General features: G+C 35.6%; 1 protein-coding gene across 3 annotated transcripts in view; it reads right to left on the bottom strand.

Annotated features, from left to right (window-relative positions):
• The window catches only part of LOC148945391 (MFS-type transporter SLC18B1-like), a 110,543-nt gene that overhangs the window by 9,689 nt on the left and 80,249 nt on the right, over positions 1 to 20,605 (bottom strand). For all 3 annotated transcript variants that reach the window (XM_089098560.1, XM_089098559.1, XM_089098558.1), the window contains exons 5-8: positions 16,053 to 16,195; positions 11,287 to 11,480; positions 9,084 to 9,179; positions 1,914 to 1,988 (exon numbers count right to left, since the gene is read on the bottom strand). In XM_089098560.1, the coding sequence (XP_088954686.1) occupies positions 1,914 to 1,988; positions 9,084 to 9,179; positions 11,287 to 11,480; positions 16,053 to 16,195 (508 nt within the window). The remainder of the gene's footprint in view (positions 1 to 1,913; positions 1,989 to 9,083; positions 9,180 to 11,286; positions 11,481 to 16,052; positions 16,196 to 20,605) is intronic.

Genomic DNA, 20,605 nt, shown 5'->3' with positions numbered 1-20,605 from the left:
TCTACGTCCTGCGTGCTGCCAATACGTAATACGCTTCGCATTTTTATCGATTCAAGGCCATTATATGTTCTTTAACTATTTATGAGGAATCTAGAGAAAGATGCTGATATTAAAAAAATAAAAAAAGAAGCTATACAAATTTTTTTTTTAATCCATTACAACGCCATCTATCACTAGAGACATGAATACTGACGAATTAATACATAACATTAAACGGAAACCAGCAATGGTAACGACTATTCCAAGCACAATAAATTTGTTGACAAAAAGTAGCTAAAACTCGATTCTAATTAATTCCATTTTCATTCGTGTTTGTTCAATCTTTCGGCTTGATATTAATATTTCTGTAATCTATACAATAGAAAGTTTTCTCACATTTCGTCAGCTTTGATGTACCAATTGATGAGATTCACAATTAAATCGCTAAGTCAACAAGGGAAGAATTTTTGTGCTAGGTTTGGCAAGTAAACCTAAATTATTTTTATACTTAACAAGAAACAAAATAAGAGGTAATTAAAAAAAACATTTTTTTTACATTTTCTCGCTTTCATCAAATGTTACGTATAGCCAGAGAGGTCTTAGAACGTATTAAAGCGTGATTTAATCCTTATGCTCAAACATTGTTCCCCTCCTTTGACAAACCTACAATAACTAGCCTTCCCAAAGAGAAGCGGAATGAAGAGATTTAAAATTAGGTTTTCAATTTAATAAGAAATGAAACCAGATAAAAATAAATAAATTACGAAAATTACAATTTTCCTTTTCGTTAACTTATAGATGGAAAGATGAAGAATATAGGACTTTACTCCATCTTTTATTCAAACTAATAATTTTACGCAATATTTTTTTTTATCTTTTTCTTTGACTTTTATTTTCTGCGCCTTTGAATCATTTAATTTTCATTACTCCCAAATAAATTTTCGTCTCTTTATAACTTTTAACTGAACCTTTCTTCCCCTGATATCTCTGTTTTTGTTTTAATGATTGATTGTGACCTTATTCAACTTTAACTTTTGATCATCCTCATTATAATCAGGCATATACACGATAGTGTTTTGAGGGGGAATCGAAATCATCAAGCTCCTTCAAAAACAGACACATTATAACTGTGTAAAAAAGAGCGCGTTAACAGACCAAAGAAATATCCCTTTCAACTGGGTTATTCAAAACTTAAATCGATTAAGTCCTCTTCTTACATCTTTTAAAATTTTCGGGCCAAAGCATTGGCGTAGGGAGGGGGTGGGGGCAGCTGCCCCCCCCTAGACCTTCAAATTTACATTAGATATGGCTGAAAAAGCAGTTGATAAAAGGCCCTCCATCACACTATCGACTGCCCCCCCTCCCTAGACAATATGCCGCCTACACCCATGGGCCAAAGCACTTGGTCTACTCTTAACTTTTAATTTCCATTATGGAATTATAAAAAAAAAATAGGATTGATGCCAAAAACTGACATTGAAAAATTTGGCCATCGAATGCAAAAAAGCCCACTAACAATTAACTTTTTTACTAATGCTGGGATTTAACAAGCACTAATTTGAGCCAATCAGATTCTACATAGAATTTTCCCATTGGCTGAGAAAAAAAAATCATGATTGTCTTAGCTTAGCGCAAGCTAAATCTCAGCATTAGTGCATTACCATTGTGAATAAGGTATAAATAGTTTTTCAGTTATTTCTAAAGAAATAAACCATGTTCATACTAAGTGCACTTTAGCAATTTCTTCTTGCTTAATTTTGCAAAAACGTAAAAATAATCGGGTATATTGACATCAGAACGAGTAATGTATCTCCAGTTTGAACTGTCTTCGTTTTTCGCTTCTTAGACATAATTGGTTTGACTTCTGAATGAGCCAGTTCTTTCACTCCTTTTATTGCTATCATGTTCTTAGTTGAAAAAAGAAAAGAGCTCACCCTAAGGAATACATTGAAGACCAAATACCAGCCACAAGTCCATGGGTGTTGAAACTAATGGCTGGACCAGCACGACTGAAAAGTCAATAATTAAAAGTCAATAATTAGCTTAAAGGACCAAAAAAAACAAAATATTGAATTTTCAGAAGAAGGTAGCTAGTTATATTCGACAATCGACACGTTATACCCAAATTTTCAAATACGATAATAGATAAAGACAACTATATACAAGAAAGAGTAGAGGATCCTGAAGTCTAAAGCCATTCCTTCAGTATAAAATATGGAGATATACTAGATATAAATAATGGAGATATGGAGATATAAATATGGAGATATACTTGAAATCGACTAAAAAGCTAGTCATTTGGAATTAAACGCATATTTTGTTTAGCTTAAGTATCGGATCGCACCTCTCTAAAAAAAATTATCCTAGTCTATCGCCTAACAATTCAAACTATGCATATAAATGAATGAATGAGATTTATTTTCCTGTTTTTAAACAACAGTTAACAAACAGAGTAATAATAAATAAAGAGAAAAAAGAAAAGAGCAACTACAAAGAAGACCTTCCAGTGAATCAACTAAAACAGAACCAGTAAAACACACTTTAAGGAAACAGCACGTAAAAATCATGGTCCAGATCGAGCGAACTTCTAAAATTATGCTGTCTTTCAGCAACGGTAGTAAGAGCATCTGTAGCTGCATATTTCGCAACTGTATTGACGCTAGAATTGCTAACCGATTGCGCACACAACTGTTTTGTGACCATGGCCTTGAAGTAGAGTGGGGGCCCGCCTACGAGGCAATCCAGATGAGACTGGTTTCCAATCAGTCTGAAACCGGTTCTGTATGAGCCTCCAGCCGTGGTCACAGTTGCGTTGCAGAGTTGTCCCACACATTTTCGGGAGCTACCAGGTTAATATTGTCCAATTATGTTGGCTCTCAACATGTCAGATCAGGAATTAAACGTGAAACTCGTAGGAGAAGTGGAGAAGCAGGAAGAGCTGTACAACTATAAACTTCCAGCGTAAGACGAAGACTCAAGGGAAGACGTGACAGAGAATTCAACAAATTTTCTATCTATTTAAGACAGTTTTTTTGGTGCTAAAAACAAACGAGACTTTACATTCTTTTCCAAGTAGGGATGGATCCAATACTCCCTCTGAACAATACGAAACCTGCAGTACTTATAGCAATCAATTAAGTCTTCCTCGTCAGAACTCAACATAGTTAGCCACACTGCACTGCTCAATTAGACAAACACAATTGATCCACAACCACTCGCATCCGTGGACGGAGACACACTTCATTTTTGCTGTAAACTGGTCTTGAACCAGTTGCAGATAAGACTAGTTTCCAATCGTTGTCTTGATACAGTTGCCCCGTGGGTGCTGGGCCTTAGTCTAGGCGCCAGTAAACAAAAATACGCTTATTTTCATATCGTTATGACGCAACTGTTTCATACGATCTGAAAGCCCTTTCTATTCATATCAAAACCACTGATTACGATTATACCACGTAACAGGTTGCTCCTAGGGGTGTCTGACCCTAAAAAATGACCTGAAAGACTAACAACTGCTATCTAGCGAGTTTCGTTTGCACCTTTGTCAGATTCACCTGTTACAAAACTCATTTAAGGCTTCCACTTTCAAGAACAAGAAAGTATAGGCAAAATATTAATTAACTACCACGACCATTTAAGAGTCTAGCTGACCACACCCTCACAACCAATACTGAAATCGTTTCCACTTTCAAGAACAAGAAAGTATAGGCAAAATATTAATTAACTACCACGACCATTTAAGAGTCTAGCTGACCAAACCCTCACAACCAATACTGAAATCGTTTCCACTTTCAAGAACAAGAAAGTATGGGCAAAATATTAATTAACTACCACGACCATTTAAGAGTCTAGCTGACCACACCCTCACAACCAATACTGAACTCGTTTCCACTTTCAAGAACAAGAAAGTATAGGCAAAATATTAATTAACTACCACGACCATTTAAGAGTCTAGCTGACCACACCCTCACAACCAATACTGAAATCGTTTCCACTATCAAGAACAAGAAAGTATAGGCAAAATATTAATTAAATACCACGACCATTTAAGAGTCTAGCTGACCACACCCTCACAACCAATACTGAACTCGTAATATGCATCAGGGTCATACAGTGTCTGGGACCCAAGGAACTACTACAGCACATATAAATTGCTGTGATATTTTAGTAAGCCGCATATAGAAGGAGAAAAGGCTAAAGTGTTGTAACTGTAAAGCCCATAACTCCTAGCAGAAGAAGAATTTGTCTGATTTATTAAAAGAGATTTGCAATGGAAATGTTTTTTTTTATATTTGGATAGAATATTGAATTCTCAATACCTTTTTAGCTATCTCTTTACTCAATGAAAGTAACTATTATCAAGTTATGAAACCTTTCTATCAGTCTTATCTCTTTTCTTATTTCTCAACCTTGATTTATTTTTTTTTATTTCATTTCGATTCAAAACAGTACCAATATTGGCCATAGTCCCAGATAATACTTTTTTTTACTATTTTGGAAAGTGGCAGGGTTAGTTAGACTAAATAAAACTCTCAGGAATGAAATCAGGGACTAAACTACAGCTTGGGGCGGTTTTTTCAAGCTATAATCTCTACCCAGCCCTTATTTCTAGGGCTTATAACATTGCATAGAAGACAGGTAGGTCAAACCGGAAGACAAGTAATTTCAATCTTGACAAAATTCTAACTGGTTCTTCAGACAAGAGCATGTAAACTAGGTGAACTTAACGGTCTAGAGCATGATATCATCTGGTCATTACAAATATGCTGGGCGTTTGATAACAGACATGAAGGAAATGCAAGATGCTGCAGAAGAAATACATGCAAAATTCATATCCATCTTTTTCACCGTCAAGTGCAAGGAAGGTTCAATGAACATTATGGCACCTAATAATGCGCTTGAATTAAGCCTAAACCTAGAAGCTAAGCAAAAAGTGACGCTTGAAACCGGTCGGTTTCGGCCAAACCGGGTCCGCAGCTTCGTTGAGATGATCATTTTAATTGAACTAATTTCAATGGACAACCCTAACTAAACTGAATAATTTGGTAAAAAAAAAAAAAATACAAAATACCGCCCATGATTTACACATGAGAAATTCTAATTATATACTAACTATGAGTCCATTTTTAGTTACGATTTACTTTAGTTTTACGATCAACAGCTTCCAACAGAAATTCCAGTCTATGATGTAATTTAGTCTTAAAGAGATCGGTAACCTATCGTGGGAAGTTTTCCAATTTGGCTCCAATTTTTCTTCCATCCCTTTTATATTGAGTTTATGATATTTTTTTTTCTTTTCAATGAACGACGCTTGCATTTTGCACTTTTCACAACTTGAAGAATAGCACCACAAATTGTATTATAAGACGACTGACGGCCGAACCGGCCAAACCAAACCCGGTTTAGCCTGTTCACTTGCTTTCACGGTTTCAAAAAGTTCACGCTGAACCCTCCAGCCGTTTCAAAGGGGGCAACTACACTACCGTTTTGTGCAAAAGTTTCAAGAGCCAGTTGCCTGGAGCCTGTCACCATGCCTTTTTAATGCTTGTTTATACCCTGTGCTTTCTCGTATTTTATCGTCGTGTTTTACGGGCCTAACTAATTTATCTTATATTGCATATGCAGATGCTCTATTACTTATTAGTCTTTCAAAGAGCCAGTTGCCTGGAATTGAAGGAATTAGTGGTTCTGATAATAGTTAACCGGCTAGGCCTGTAAAAGTGGAATTCGAGAAAGTGAAAGTACGCCTGAGAAAGTGGATTAAAAGAATGTGACTGTCGTTATGACAATTTAAATCAACTCGGATATGATAAAGACACATCGGACATATGAAGTGGCAGATGAAGCAATTGCTTCTAGCATTTACAAAAACTGCAGAAGATATCGGCCTGAAAGCTATTCAAGCTTGAAAGTTGAGAATGGGGATCAAATACAAACATTTCACTTTTTGTCCATTAATGGAAATGTGTCAAGTAACCCCTCCTTCCTCCACTACAGTTGTCAAATCGATCCCATATTCTGAAAAGTTTGGAACTAGGACATTTGCCACTTACCTTTCATCAAGTTTGTTGATATTGATTAACTTATTTGGTAGAATATTTGATGGCAAGAATTTAGGGATTCTTCTCTTGCAGAGGCTGAAATAAGTTCAGATCCCCGAAAAGGCACGACCTGAAATCAGCTGTCACTTTTATCAAATTTTGTGGATATCTGACAACCCATTCCTAAATAAATACTTATTTGAAGAATTTATTCTCCACTTCTCTCCACTTATTACTCACACAGACAGGATTAGCTCTCCACCCAAAAATAGCGAAGCAGGACACGAGCTATTAGTTCCCACCAAGTTTATTTATCTAGTAACCTAGTCTGGTAGAAGTCACGATGACAAAAAATGGCCCCTACAATAAAGTCAGGTCAAGTAAGAACCCCCGTAAGGGAGAACTAGCACAATTAAGCTCTTCTTATTTTCGATCAAGTTTGATTGAGATCTCAACACCCATTTAGGTAAATGTTCTAATTACAAGAATTTAGGAATCTTCTCCCCTCTGGATGGATTTAAATGCGCTCAGAAACCAAAGGGCACAGTCAGGACATTGTCTTTTACCTTCCATCAAGTTTGATTAGGATCCAACGTCCCATTTGGCAGAAGTGTTAATGACAAGAATTTATGACTCCTTTTCATTGACCCCACATATAGGTTGAAAACCGTCAAGACTCCCAAAAGGAACGGTTAGAACGCAAGCTCTTACTCGCAACTGAGGTTAGTTCAGATTCGACAAACCCTTTTGAAGGATATATTGACGACAAAAAATTAAGGCCACCCGTTCTCCTCCCCACAAAGGTTGAATTGTTCCCCAACGTCAAAAAGCCAGAACTGCCGAATCAAATGTTACTTCTAACTAACTTTCGTTGATATCAGGCGGTCCCTTCTGTTATTTAGCATACGAAATGAATCTGGGCATTCCCCCCTCCCTTTCAAGGCCCTATATAGTTCAGACAAGTTCCTGGTCCCTAAAGGAGACAACTTGGATATTAGCACTTACTTCCCACTAAGCTCAACTTAGTGATCTGACAGTCCCTCTTGGACAATATTCTGATAACATAAATTTAGTTTCACCCTCCCCTACATATGGTGGGCCTAGAAAGAACTTCTCACAGACAGAACAAGGGCACATTCCCTTATTTCCAACTGAGTTGGTTAAGACTTAACAACCCGTTCAGACTGATTCCGGGATCCCAAGAACTTAGAGACCCCTTTTTCACATTGTCAGATCAGGTCCAAAAATTACAGATACAAGATACAGCTAAGACACTTTTCTTCACTTCCAACCATGTTTGGATGAGAATTGTCAAGTTTGTTTTACAGTGTTTATTTACGATGGGATTTTATATAAAAAAAAGAAAAAAATATTTGTTCCACCGCATAATACTGCCCCTTCAAATACCCCCCCCCTTCGGACATAACACACTTGTTCTATCATTTGTGCAGGAAAATAAATACATTCCTTTTCTTTTTCTGAGTTGGGGAGCCTCGAAATTCCAAGGAAATGGGGTGCAAGATCATATGCACTCAAACATCCTTTTAATGTATTTCAGTGTTGCCAGATCCAAGACATATACGTTAGTCCAAGATTTACTATCAGGTCTAAAACTATAAATTCCTGAAAACCTCGCATCTTGATTATGCACTTTAAAGTTTTGGGAAGTTTTTCTGTTCTCCTGAACAATTTGGAGAAAACACCCTTGGAGATACAAGGTTTTCGGTGTCCATAGACGATATGACAAAATATGTATATAAGTGACAATATAACAGTTGAGGAGGAAATAATTCAACTATATAGTTTACACCAGAGTTGCAACCCTAAATTATCTGTCACTTACTTCTTTTTCTGCCTAGTAATGTGCGCAGTGATTTAAAGTGACTTAGCAGAATTTGCTTTCCCAGTTTCTAGCTGGCCCTTTTCTTGGCTTTCCAGTTTTCATACGTAGTTTTTAGGTTTAAAAATGAAACTAGTTCTTCTTGGAATTCCTTTACGGCTTATGTTCTCTCTGACAAACACTTTTTTTGCGAAGAGCCTACATCTATAGCTTGTACCAAAATGACAAGATAGCAATATTATTCGATTGAATAGTTTCAGATTATCCATTTGCCGAGCTAGAATTTCTATATTACAAAGGAATTTTCTTAGAGAATGGTCTAAACTTCTTTAAAAATAGGAACGTTTCTAATTCAGTAATCAATTTTTTTCAATTCAATTCAGAATAATAGATTCAATAAAAATATAAAAATTCATACAAAAGAGATACAAACATTAAGCAAACATTTTAAAACGCTTAACACTTTTCCTCTAGGCCATAGCCTGTTGAGGTAACATAAATTGCTGCAATTTACGTCAGCATTCAAATCCATCCATTCCACACTACCAAAAATAAGACCCAGCTACCAAAATCATCCAATCAATGAAAGGAAACGAATCTAAAACAACAAAATTCCCTTTAACCAACCTTTAACTACCCTTCAAACCTTTCCATAACCCACTCCTCCTCCCTTCCCCCCCTCCCCCCCCCGAAATGAAATTAAAAGTCCCGTAATATGCTTAAACAATAATAGTCTAGGACTGCAGAAAAGTAGCGCACCAAAACTTGCAACAGAAACATAAACCTTTAAAATAAAATTACACAGTAGAAACATCCAAAGCAAAAAAAAAAAAGCAAAAATGGAGACAAAACAAAACATCATTTTTTCTAGTATAGTAATTTCTGAATAATTTCTCTAGATAAACCTTAAACCTTAAAAACAGAATCAAAACTTTAAACCTTAAAAATTTTCATATACATTAGAAATACAACTAGCTTTTGGAAATATCCAAAATCTAGAAAAAAGAAAAAGAAAAAAATGGTGACAAGAGAAAACAACATTTTTCCTAGTCTAGTGATTTACGGATAAATTATCTAGCGTTTTCCCACACTGGTAACGACCAGAAAAGACCATTTCTAACCCCAACAAAATAAAAAACTGCTGTTCCTTTTCAACGTAAATCGCGTAAACAAAATCCGATTTTAGACCTTTTTCTCTTGCAAACGAAATAAATATTCCAACTTACGTAGTATTATTAATGAGCGATTGATATGTGGGTATGAAAGCTAAGGCTACTGCCATCCCAATCCATGAAAGCACCACAAGCTTCAGCCAAAAGTAACTGAAAAAATGATGAATTAATGAAAAGAATATAACAAAAAGAAAACACATTAAATAGGAAATGATAAGGAGCATGTCCCTTCTCGGTAATCCACGAGTAATGGCACGGAGCCATTGATACATGGTAAATGGTATGTGGTATGTGATGTGTGTGTGGCCACTAATAGTAGTCGGTAGGGTTAGTATGCAAATATTTTTCGGCAGTATTTTGACTCTACAAGACTTTTAAGGGGGCACATTCTTAGAAGGTCTATAAAGTGTTTAGAATGGCCTTTTTTAATGAAATCAAATTGATACTACTATTGATAATGATTATTGATAAAGCTAATAGCCTCTCGATTGATCATATATATATTTTGCTGCCCCTTATATTTAATCTATAAGCTTTAATAGCCTGTTGATTGATAATGCTTATATTTTACAGAAAAATGTAAAATGTTGTAATTTTTCTATTTTTCATAATTTTTGTGTGTATATGGCTTTTGGGCTTTTGAAATACACGATCTATCTATCTATCTATTTTACAGATGAAAATTACAGATGAAAATGAAATATGAGCACAAGTTTGATCTTTTGTTATTATTTTTTTTTCTAATGGGTAAGCCTAAACTTAACTGCCGTTCTTCAAATAAAAGTTGTTTCCGTCAACTAAATTCTCCATACTAGTATATAAGGGGAGGTGGATCTCCTATCAGGCTCACACTAAGGGGAGGCCTCGGTGCTAACCCCCTCTCCATGAAATCCAAATTTTTGTCTGAATTTCCAGGCACTTTTTTAAAATTATCAGACCTTTTTTCTATTATTAAGTTTAAACTACAACACGGAAAATTATTGGTACCTCAGAGTGTGTTGGATATACGGAGTGTTTTCTAGCCACCCCCCCCCCCTCCTCAGCCCCCAATCGGCGTTTTGTGTGCATTTATTGCCCAGGAATCCCTTTCTGGAAACATTAAGGAAAGAATTAATTTCATAAGAAGCTTATTAGCTAAAACAATAATTAAAAAAAATTAAGTTTAAACTCGCCGACACGAAAAATTAATGGCAACAAAAGCACCTCAGAGTATTTTGGATATAAAGTGTGTTCTTCTTTTTTCTTTTTTTCTTTTTTTTAATGCTAAAGGTCACTTTTTAGCTTTACTGGAACACCAATTTTGTTCAGACCCTAAATACCAAACTAATTTCTTTTTTCAACAGCTTAAGATACTTATTCTGGACTAGATACCTATTTTATATATAGAATACTACCCATTTAACTAAAGTGGCCAAAATAAATCATCTTTTTATCATGTTTGTAATAAATATAAGCAAGTAATTTAATTCCTTCAAAGAGCAGAATTATTGTTTTAGCTGTAAATTCCGTCCTTTTAACAGAATAGGAAATCGAATCATTTTTTTTTCGTTCCAGTAAGTCCAGGACATGTGTTTTTTGTTTGTTTTTTGTCTAAACTGGAATAATTTTCAACCTGTTTCAAGTGCTTAAAAGATTCAATAAGTTAGTAATTTATTGTAACACTAATAATGCTGCTAACAAATCACTACAGAATCAAGCTTCCTGAGGCCAACACAGCTGTTTAGTCTCTTCCTCCCCCTCAGTCTACTCAAAGCTTCCCTTTTGACATCCTCCCCTGAAGTCCCAATTTCCTTTAAATCCTTTCTTAGGACCTCGTCTCTCCCCATTGTAGGATGACTTACTTTTCGTTTGGCCTCAGATAGATGGCTAAAGACCACAATTTTTGGCCATCTTTCATTCTTTATTTGTAAAAGATGGCCTATCCATCATAGCATTTTCATCATAGTCCTAGAAAGCGGAATTGAACCATATTTTCTTACGGCTTATACGATGAAAAAGACAAGAAGCTATAACTACCCTGAGACAATTTCTTTAGGAAGTATACATGCTATGTATATTCATTCTGTCCAATAATCCAATTTAAGATACCTAATATAAACACGAAACGATACTTACTAAGTAAGAAACTTTAGATGTCTTCCAATTATCTTTAGAATCCGGAGCTAAACAAAATAGTATAATATAAATAATATAACATAATAATACGTAACATAAAGTAATATCAATATAATAATATAGAACTAAAAGCCTTACTTACTCTTCAATACCTGGGATGAAAGGGGCAGGGCCAAGCAGAAGTAAGCCAATTCCCGTAGATACAAGACCAGTAAACATCATTGACCACGTTCGATGGAACTTGTCACATATCCAACCCCAGAATGGACTGAATAGAGCATAAACTCCAGACTCCAGTAGAAATATAAGCCCAACTTGACTCTCAGTTAAACCCAGCTAAAAAAAAATATAATATAGAAAGGGTATCAGGCACCATCAAGAGATAATGCCATTGCGGTCCCTAGGAAACAAGAAAGTACATAAAAATACATAAAAAGATGAATTGTTTGATCTTTAAATAATTATAAAATGAATTATAGAAACAACTATTCAAGATGAATTACAAAAAAGGCTATCTCAAGACCAGATAGGCCAAATTTACATTTCAGAGTGAAAAATAAAAACAAAAACCAAATAAATAAATAAATTCGAAGATCAAAAATACCCGTTTGCCTCAAATGATACGACTATTGAGTTTTTCTGTTTTTTTTTTTCTTAAGGAGAGATGGTATCACATATCCGAATTATTGTGTAGGTGTTGAATAAGTAACGATTTTGGAGGGATCTCGAACCATTATAAAATATTCGTAAAAAAAATTGCAAGCATGAAGGATAAAATTTGATCTCCATTCAAAACAATTTCACTAGGTAATACGAGAACATAAGTACACTGTGTACTAATCTGGTCAAAGCAATTGTTTTCGAATTAGCCTAAGATTTTGAGCCAACCAGTTTTTGAGGTCAAAAATAGCCATTTTTACTTAAAATAGGTAAATGAAACAGAGGTTTAAGAATGCAACTCATTTACTGTTTAATTTAACACTGTTATCACTAAAAAATATCTCCTATCAGCACTGTCACACAAGACTTTAACGTACTTCTGCAGTTCAGTAAGAAAATCAACAATCCGACACATTCAACCTGAGTTCGGAGCAGACACAATGTAATAGCTAGTTCTTAACGTTAAGGTGAATCTCTGGACGACTTACCTACAAGTTAACTGAGAGAGCTTGCCTTTGCTTGACGTCAACTTGTATAAGGATGTGTGCTATGCCCCGCCATTCAACTTTGCTGTAGACTCGGTTATGAAATGTGCAATGTATGTCCACTACTGGGTCGATTAGAGCTCATATTTCATTATTAGAGATTTGAATCATACAGACGACACGACATTTTGCTGCTTGGTAGTTCTTCCCAAGAAAGGCAGGACATGCTTTAAAGAACACTAAGACAGTTTCCCCCTTACAGAAGTACCCTTACAGAACTAAAGATAAGCACAGTGATGCCAGGTGCCTGACTTAAGAATGCGCACCAAGGGAAGCGAAAATGCGCCATCGGCGCATTTTCGCCATCTACTTTTTTTGGTGGAGTTCGAAATTCAGGGTAAATTAGATCTTGAAGGGATGAGTGCAAAAAAAAAAAAAAAAAAAAAAAAAAAAAATAGAGACAATGTTACCAGAAAGTGTGAATTTTGCTTTTCAGAATACTAGAACTCAAATGTTTGTGAAGGAAAAATGCGCCCACTTTTCGCCGAATTTTTTTGACATGTGCAAAATCGGCGCAATGCGCCAATTTGAAAAATTCAATGCGCAATCAACTCAAAAAAGCGCCCAAATAGCGCAAATGTGCACCACGTGGCAACTATGGATAAGCATTAAGAAAATGAAAGCTAATATTAATGATCAATCGTACTTATCCCTATCGCTGAACAGCTGATATACCACCCAAAAGTCCAAATATGATATTGACTTATTCGTGCTGGAATCATCAAGAAGCATCATAGATCAACCATAGACATCATCAGAGGACGCTGTCATAAGACTAATATGCAATAACAAGTAAGACAATGCAACTATAACCCACAGGTGTCACTTTTCCCGGTGCGGCCAGGACTGCGTATATCTGACCGTCCTTTTTTCTTAAACCTACTCATTGCAAACCACTCCCTGATAAGAAAAATCGTAGAGGAGGACAGGTGATATTATAGCTGAAGGCAATAAAAGCCAACCATTGGTAGCTTTCGTCACCAACGCAGAAGGTTTTCGCCATATTGCTTCAAAATCGTAACTCCTGTTACCCATGATCGTATCCAGTGAAACTCGAGCGAATTTAGTGACCTATCTCCTGGAAGAGCTGTTGTCCCGCCTTTTTCCTGAAGCAATTAAAAGTAAGTAAGTTGGGACAAGCATTTATGGATGGTGGAGGGAGTGTCGCTCTAAGTCCCAAAGAAATCTTAAGATTTTCAATCATTGCAAATATTGACATACATTATTTTTTGAATTCACACACCCCTCCCCTAAAATACTTGTATGTATTCTGTTATTGCCACCATAAGATACTGGTCGAAGAGGGGAAACGTTACATTACTAAAACATAAACGCTAATTTTTGTAATGTACGGGTACTATTGCTATTCAAGAAAAGAATTTCACCCAACTCACAAAGTAGGCAAGGCTGATGTATACATAATATTTTTTTTAAACCTGTTGTTTCCTTAAAATTACGTTTCTAGCCCCTATAAAATTTCCTGGCGGCACTCATGCATGGTAACCATAGTTACATGTCAACAGAAGTACCAAAAAGCAAGATTGCCAAAAGAAGCGCTTTATTTTATATTAGCCAACCTCCTGGGTAGCTTGAGTATCCTTAAAACGCGTTAATACAGGGTTCGTCCAACAAGTAACGAGACTTACTCTATAAAGAGGAATTTATTCATCCGATTTTAATAACACCTCAAAATTCTTCAAAATACTTCCCTCTGGCGTCGATGCACCGCTGCCAGCGCGATTTCCATGATAAAAATATATCCATATTTTAATAATACATCAAAATTCTTCAAAATACTTCCCTCTGGCGTCGATGCACCACTGCCAGCGCGATTTCCATGATTAAAATATATCCATATTTTAATAACACATCAAAATTCTTCAAAATACTTCCCCCTGGCGTCGATGCACCGCTGCCAGCGCGATTTCCATGATTAAAATATATCCATATTTTAATAACACATCAAAATTCTTCAAAATAATTCCCTCTGGCGTCGATGCACCGCTGCCAGCGCGATTTCCATGATTAAAATATATCCATATTTTAATAACACATCAAAATTCTTCAAAAAAATTCCCTCTGGCGTCGATGCACCGCTGCCAGCGCGATTTCCATGATTAAAATATATCCATATTTTAATAACACATCAAAATTCTTCAAAATACTTCCCTCTGGCGTCGATGCACCGCTGCCAGCGCGATTTCCATGATCAAAATATATCCATATTTTAATAACACATCAAAATTCTTCAAAATACTTCCCACTGGCGTCGATGCACCGCTGCCAGCGCGATTTCCATGATTAAAATATATCCATATTTTAATAACACATCAAAATTCTTCAAAATACTTCCCCCTGGCGTCGATGCACCGCTGCCAGCGGGATTTACATGATTCATAGACTCCCTCGAAGTCAGCTTCCGAAATGCCTTTTAAAGAGTTGGTTACGGCCTTCTTGTATATACTTTTCGTTTTACATCACGAAGTTGCTAACGCTTCCTCATAGACTATATTCTTTGGTTTTGGTGTTGCATCACTTTTGGTTTTACATCACGAAGTTTCTAACGCTTCCTCATAGGCTATATTCTTTGTAAATGCCAACATTTGGGAGCAAACGAAGAGAATCAGACTTACTCTCAATCAAACTAAGGTCAGAATTAAATATTCAAAATTACCAAATAAATTAGCCCACAACGAACTGAAACTAACTGGTGTTGTTTGGCAATCTTTATATTGGTGTATTATAGTATCACATCTCTAATTCAATCTTGGTAAATATTAATTCGTAGTTGTATATACAATTAATGTGAACAGCTGAAAACAAAGAAGATATATATAAAACAGGGAAAAATATAAGAAATGTAAAGGAAGTGTACAAAAAAATACTACAAAAGAGCAAATTAGAGAAACAGGCTTTAGACCCTCGCCCGCTTGTTATTGCAACATCTAATTCCTGTTTTTGGTTTATTTTGCTTCCTTTTTTATTTTACTAAAGGTTTTCGGATTTTTAAAACCTTCGTCCATTTTAAAGGCTTCAAAATTATTCCGCATCAAAATTCATGTTCTTAATTAGTTTAGGTTTAGCTTAGTTTGCTTAAATAGCTTAATTAGGTTAGATTTTTTAAAGTGTAACCATAAATTTCTTGTTACATACAGTAAGGATTAACTGAAAATTAACATTTTAATATAGTTGCTTCTAAAAGTTAATCATTTACTTTTGTTTATATCTGTGTTGCTTGGGTTATTTCTATCCATGTCTGAAGGAAGAGTTGGGAGGTAAGAATTAATATCCATAAAGGTATATCCATGCCTTTGTGTATGGATAAATATCCATAAAGGCAAACTGAAAAACACATAAAGATTCTCATGAACAACCGAAAACTTTCTAGAAGTTAAGCAATCAAGATAAAACACAAACTTCTATTCTTTTAAAAAGCAATTTTGACGACCGTAGAGACGAAATTATTTTACTCTGACCAGAACAGCAGCAAACCAAATATTTGCCCCTTGGATATGGGGACAATTTTCTCAATTATGTTTTAGTCAGGCAACGTGAAATCAAGCTACCGAAAGGATTTTTTTTATTTAGAGTTCAACAAACTGACAAAATAAAACACAAGATATTTGCTTCTGGGGACAGACAGGAGAATATTGTGAAAAATTTATAGCAAAAAACTTGTTGAGCGAAAATGTGTCGTATTTACCTCGTGTAAGTGGATACTTAATGTTGGATCAATGGCGCCCCATGCCGCAGACGTAGCAGTTATAATGAGACAAACCATTAAAACTCCAGGATATGAAATCACTTTCCAGAATCCAATATTTTGCTCTAATCTCTCATCTTTTTCTGTAAGTGAGAACATATATTAGAAATTGCAGCACTTGAAAGGCTTGAAAGAAACAGCTGTAACCGACACCATCGACATATTAAATTTACTTTTAGGGACAAGAATGGGGTTTTTCTCCTTAGACTCCAATTGAGTCACCTGAGACTCAATTTCACCTTTTCTGATACAAAATTGTTTCTGGCAATTGATGAAATTTATAGTCATAAGTAGTAAGGCTTTAACAAATCCCAGCAACTTCCCTTCCTCAGGGCATTCTCCAAGACGCACAGGTGGCTGTTACGTTTCACTGCACACAGTTTAGTAGGTGCTATGTATTGAAGTCAATGAGCTGTTACTTAAGCATCATTGCGCAAGAAAATTCCAATCTATCAAACGACCTTGTTGCTGACGTAGGTTTTTTTAAATTTAAATGTTCATACACGAAATAACTTCTGTTCGTTTTAATTTTTAATATTATTCCCTATTTTCAGTTGAATTTTTTTTTTAATTTCTCATGTTGTTTATTTTTCAAATCATGCCCAGGCCTAGCCAAGATATGACATGGAGAACCTACTCCCCCCTCCCAAAAAAAACAAAAACAGGGGGGTATCTGGAAACCTGGTCGAATATTGGCTGAAGACTGGGCAAAGACTGGCTGAACGTCACCAGAGAAGCTGCAGCCAATAGAACAAAATGGGCGTTGGAAGCAACGCCATATCCAGGGAAGAGGCATCATTAATTAGTATGGAGCAAATTAATGAATCAAATAAAGAAACATGGAGTTATAGTTAGCCAGTCTTAATGATTCTGGCCGATCTTTTAAAAATCGTATATACAATTTCAATATAAATAAAATATAATTTGATTACTTCACAACTGCTTAATTGGTAACCTAGACGACTTTGTTTCATTTTTGGAACTTTTTATGGAATCAGTTTTATTTCATCTAATTTTTACACAGATTATTTCCGGTTCCCCCGTAGCTAGACTAAAACCTCCCACAGCTAATAGACACACAAATGCAACGGGTGGCACTTATTTAATTTACCGCTTGGAGTCCACTTATGAATATTACTCATGGTCTCCTTGGTGAAAGAAAAAAAACAAAAAACTTCGAAGCAATTAAAAGAAGTAGTAATGTTACAAAAAAAATGTACTGAGCCCTAATATTCAATCTTTTCCCGATCCAGATACTTTAGTTTCAGGATTCATTGGGGCTGCAAAACTAAGGCTATTGTGACTAGTAGATTAAAGTGAAATTTCGTAGAGCATGGACAATTAAGCAGGGACCCCAATATTTGTTTTTTCCTCATTGTAGAAGTTCAAAAGGGTATTAGTTCTGTGCTATCAAAGGATCATTCTTGCGCTTTACTAAGCGAAGCGAGGTAGTTAATAGTTTTCACAGTCAGCAGCAGTGTGATATTGTTTGATCAGTGTGATCAAGTGTGATCAGCCGCAAGATCAATACTCTGACTCTTGAAATACTAGCTAAGCTTGGAGTTAAGTGGAGAACTTTGCCAGTACTATTTTAGTATGAAAAGTCAGGTTAGATTTTAACTGATCTTGCAGTAATTTAATTCTAGTGAATAGGACTACACTTCGTACCAGACAGCCGAAGAAAATATATTAATAGAAACAGAAAGAGCCGCTGATACATTCCTAGTCAATCACTTCTTGATCAGGAATCTTTGGATTCTATATTCCCTTCAGAAAGCCTGAATATTCCCGAAAGAAAAGGGCTGAAGCTTCTGAAACACATGCTTAGATTTCAGGGTATCTGTAAAGTTATTTGGAAGATACAAAGCACAAACATAAAGATAGAAAAAAGAATATCAGCCAGATTCTCGCTTGTTTTTACTATGTATTCCATTCTTCATTTCTAAATATTAGCATAACCCAGGATTAATGGCAAAATCTAACCACGAAATTTAGCACAATATGGCTGAAAATTTGGCAGAACATTTGCCAGTTAGGATTCTATATTCCCTTTAGTGACAATGTTGGCTTTAAACTGTACTTATTCGGTCACAGACTAATTGACATATTACTGTATAGTGAAGAATTTTAAATCTTGATTACTTACACAAATAATCTGAATCCATTGAGTGATGAAAAATCTGTAAATTTATTATAACTCTGCTTATAAGGATAATTTCCGTTCTTTGGCTAGCAAAGCCACCTAGGTGAGACATCGATTCGTGCACCGATCAGAAAACTATGCGACCAATACTTGCACTTTGCCTATAACTCACCAGAATTAGAAAGCGAACCCTCATTATTAGTTGAAAGAAGAGCTGGCTAGCGGTATTTCAGTCTAAAAATTTGAACCGCTTTCAACTCCTTTTCGCCCTAAAGACTGCACAGAAGATCTGCCTTGGTCCCAAAAATTACTTTTGAGACTTTGTTTTGTATTTTTTTGGGATATATACTCTGTAAGACTGATGTTATAACACTTAAGGAACTTTTTGTTGGCAGACTAGATCAGCTAAAAAGAAGAGTCTATGTTCAGCATCAGTTTTTGTGATTTTTTTTTTTTGGTAGTGTATGAATCAGTAGATAAGGCACCGTATTCAACTGTCCTAATACTTAAGCATAATAATGAAATTTAAATACTCCCTTCAACTGTCCCAAAGAATATAAGAAACTAATACAGAGAAGAAACTCAAGTTCGTCAACAACAACAAAAAACACCTATGTCGTCTAGTGTTATTCAGCAAAATAGTAAAACTAATTGTAAAGACTAAACAAGAATGTTAGTCATACTTATTTTGTTTAACTCTTACTCTCCATTAGTCAAAGATTAAAGTAACGGATACAGTCAAGGAAAGTTACGGAAAAACGTCAAGTCAAGGAAAAACGGAAAGTCAAGGATAAGAGACCCTTGCTTTGCTTCTACTGAGTTTTGCATTTTCTTTAGACTCACCGAAACTGCTCTACATCGGAGTCTCACTTGGATTATGATTTATTGGTCTCAATGGATGGCCATTTGTATCGCTCTTATGATAGAGGTTATCATCTTAACAGTAACAGGACTCCTGCTAATTGCCATCAAACGTTCAGGTAGACATTTATCAACAATAGACGTACTTTCAATTGCCCCTATAGTAAGCTTTCCTTTAATTGCTAGTCTTGCCCTATTTATACTGATAGGGTGGGGTATAGCCCCTTTACCCCAAGTTTTTTGCATAATACAGCCTCTTTTGGAGTATACCATAGTAGGTATATTTTTAACTTGCTACCAAGCATCAACTATTCTAAGATTTTTGTTAATCACGCTTCCTAGGGCTACAATTAATTTATCAAAGGCCAAGCAGCTGATAATTTCTTTAACATTAGGTTTTATCTTTGAACTCCCAATTTCTTTAGGAATTTTAACAATGCCCAATCAAGCAGTGTATTCATTTTGTATTGGAGACCCTCATACTTTCGGAAAGTCTCGGAAGCCCCGTCTTCCCCAACTATTTGCTATGGTTCCCATTTGGATATGTATTTTATTAAATATCGCAATATTCGGTAACAATAGAGCTAAAGTGTTTGCAACCCAAATTGCGGTGAACAGGCATAAGAATTTGGTGACAGCTGAGTTAAATGCTGTTATGTTAGCCGCTTTTTCTCTCGTCCTTTTCTTTCGTTTAATGTGGCAGATACCAGGGGATGAATTCTTCGCTACATTTGAGGCCAGAATCTTGTTTAATATGTCTAGTGCTTTCGAGCATTTTCTCAGCTCTCTGCCTTTTATATTTTTTCTGTTTGGAAGTAAAGTTGTACGTAAAGAGCTTAAGAAAATATTCTTCAATCAATCTAATGCGTCAATGCCTTAAGGATAAATTAATTTACTGACATACTCAGCCTTAAAGACGAGTCTTAGTAAGGGCAGCGAGATACTAAGGAGCCCCAGTTAATTTTTTTTTAGTTACCGTAGCATAAAAATAAAGATATGTTTCTTTTAAACGTTCTCAAGCCCTAGTTGGGAGAGATAGTTTTCTGTTGAGAAAAAAGATAAATCACCATCTAGACTGCCATCCTAAGCCTCAAAAGAGCATCTCAAGAAATATTATCTTGTAATGAGAAATTTCATGATGCAATCTACCGCCAATAAAGTACATCTAATTTAGCTGGTAATTTAAATTAGATTGTTTCTACGAAAGCCCTGTCAAGTGTACATTAACATAATATAAACGTCAAATACTATTGAAGTAAATTTCTTACGAAAATCTTTTTGAGATGAAATTTGTATACGTTCGGATGTTGATGCTTTTTAGTTTTGCCAACTCAAGCTGCAAGGCGTGTACCCCCACCCCCACGCGAAAAACAATCTTTGAGTAAAACCCCCTCCGAAAAAAAATCCTGGGTACGGCCTTGTGCATGTCTACTTCTTTAGATTATCAAGTGTGCATAGCCTACCCATTTAGTTTGTTATTTTTGAGTAC

Source organism: Artemia sp. Qi Xiang Cuo, chromosome 13 (assembly GCF_049724085.1).
Source record: "Artemia sp. Qi Xiang Cuo chromosome 13, ASM4972408v1, whole genome shotgun sequence".
NCBI lineage: Eukaryota > Metazoa > Arthropoda > Branchiopoda > Anostraca > Artemiidae > Artemia > Artemia sp. Qi Xiang Cuo.
This window is presented reverse-complemented; position numbering and strand designations above follow the sequence as displayed.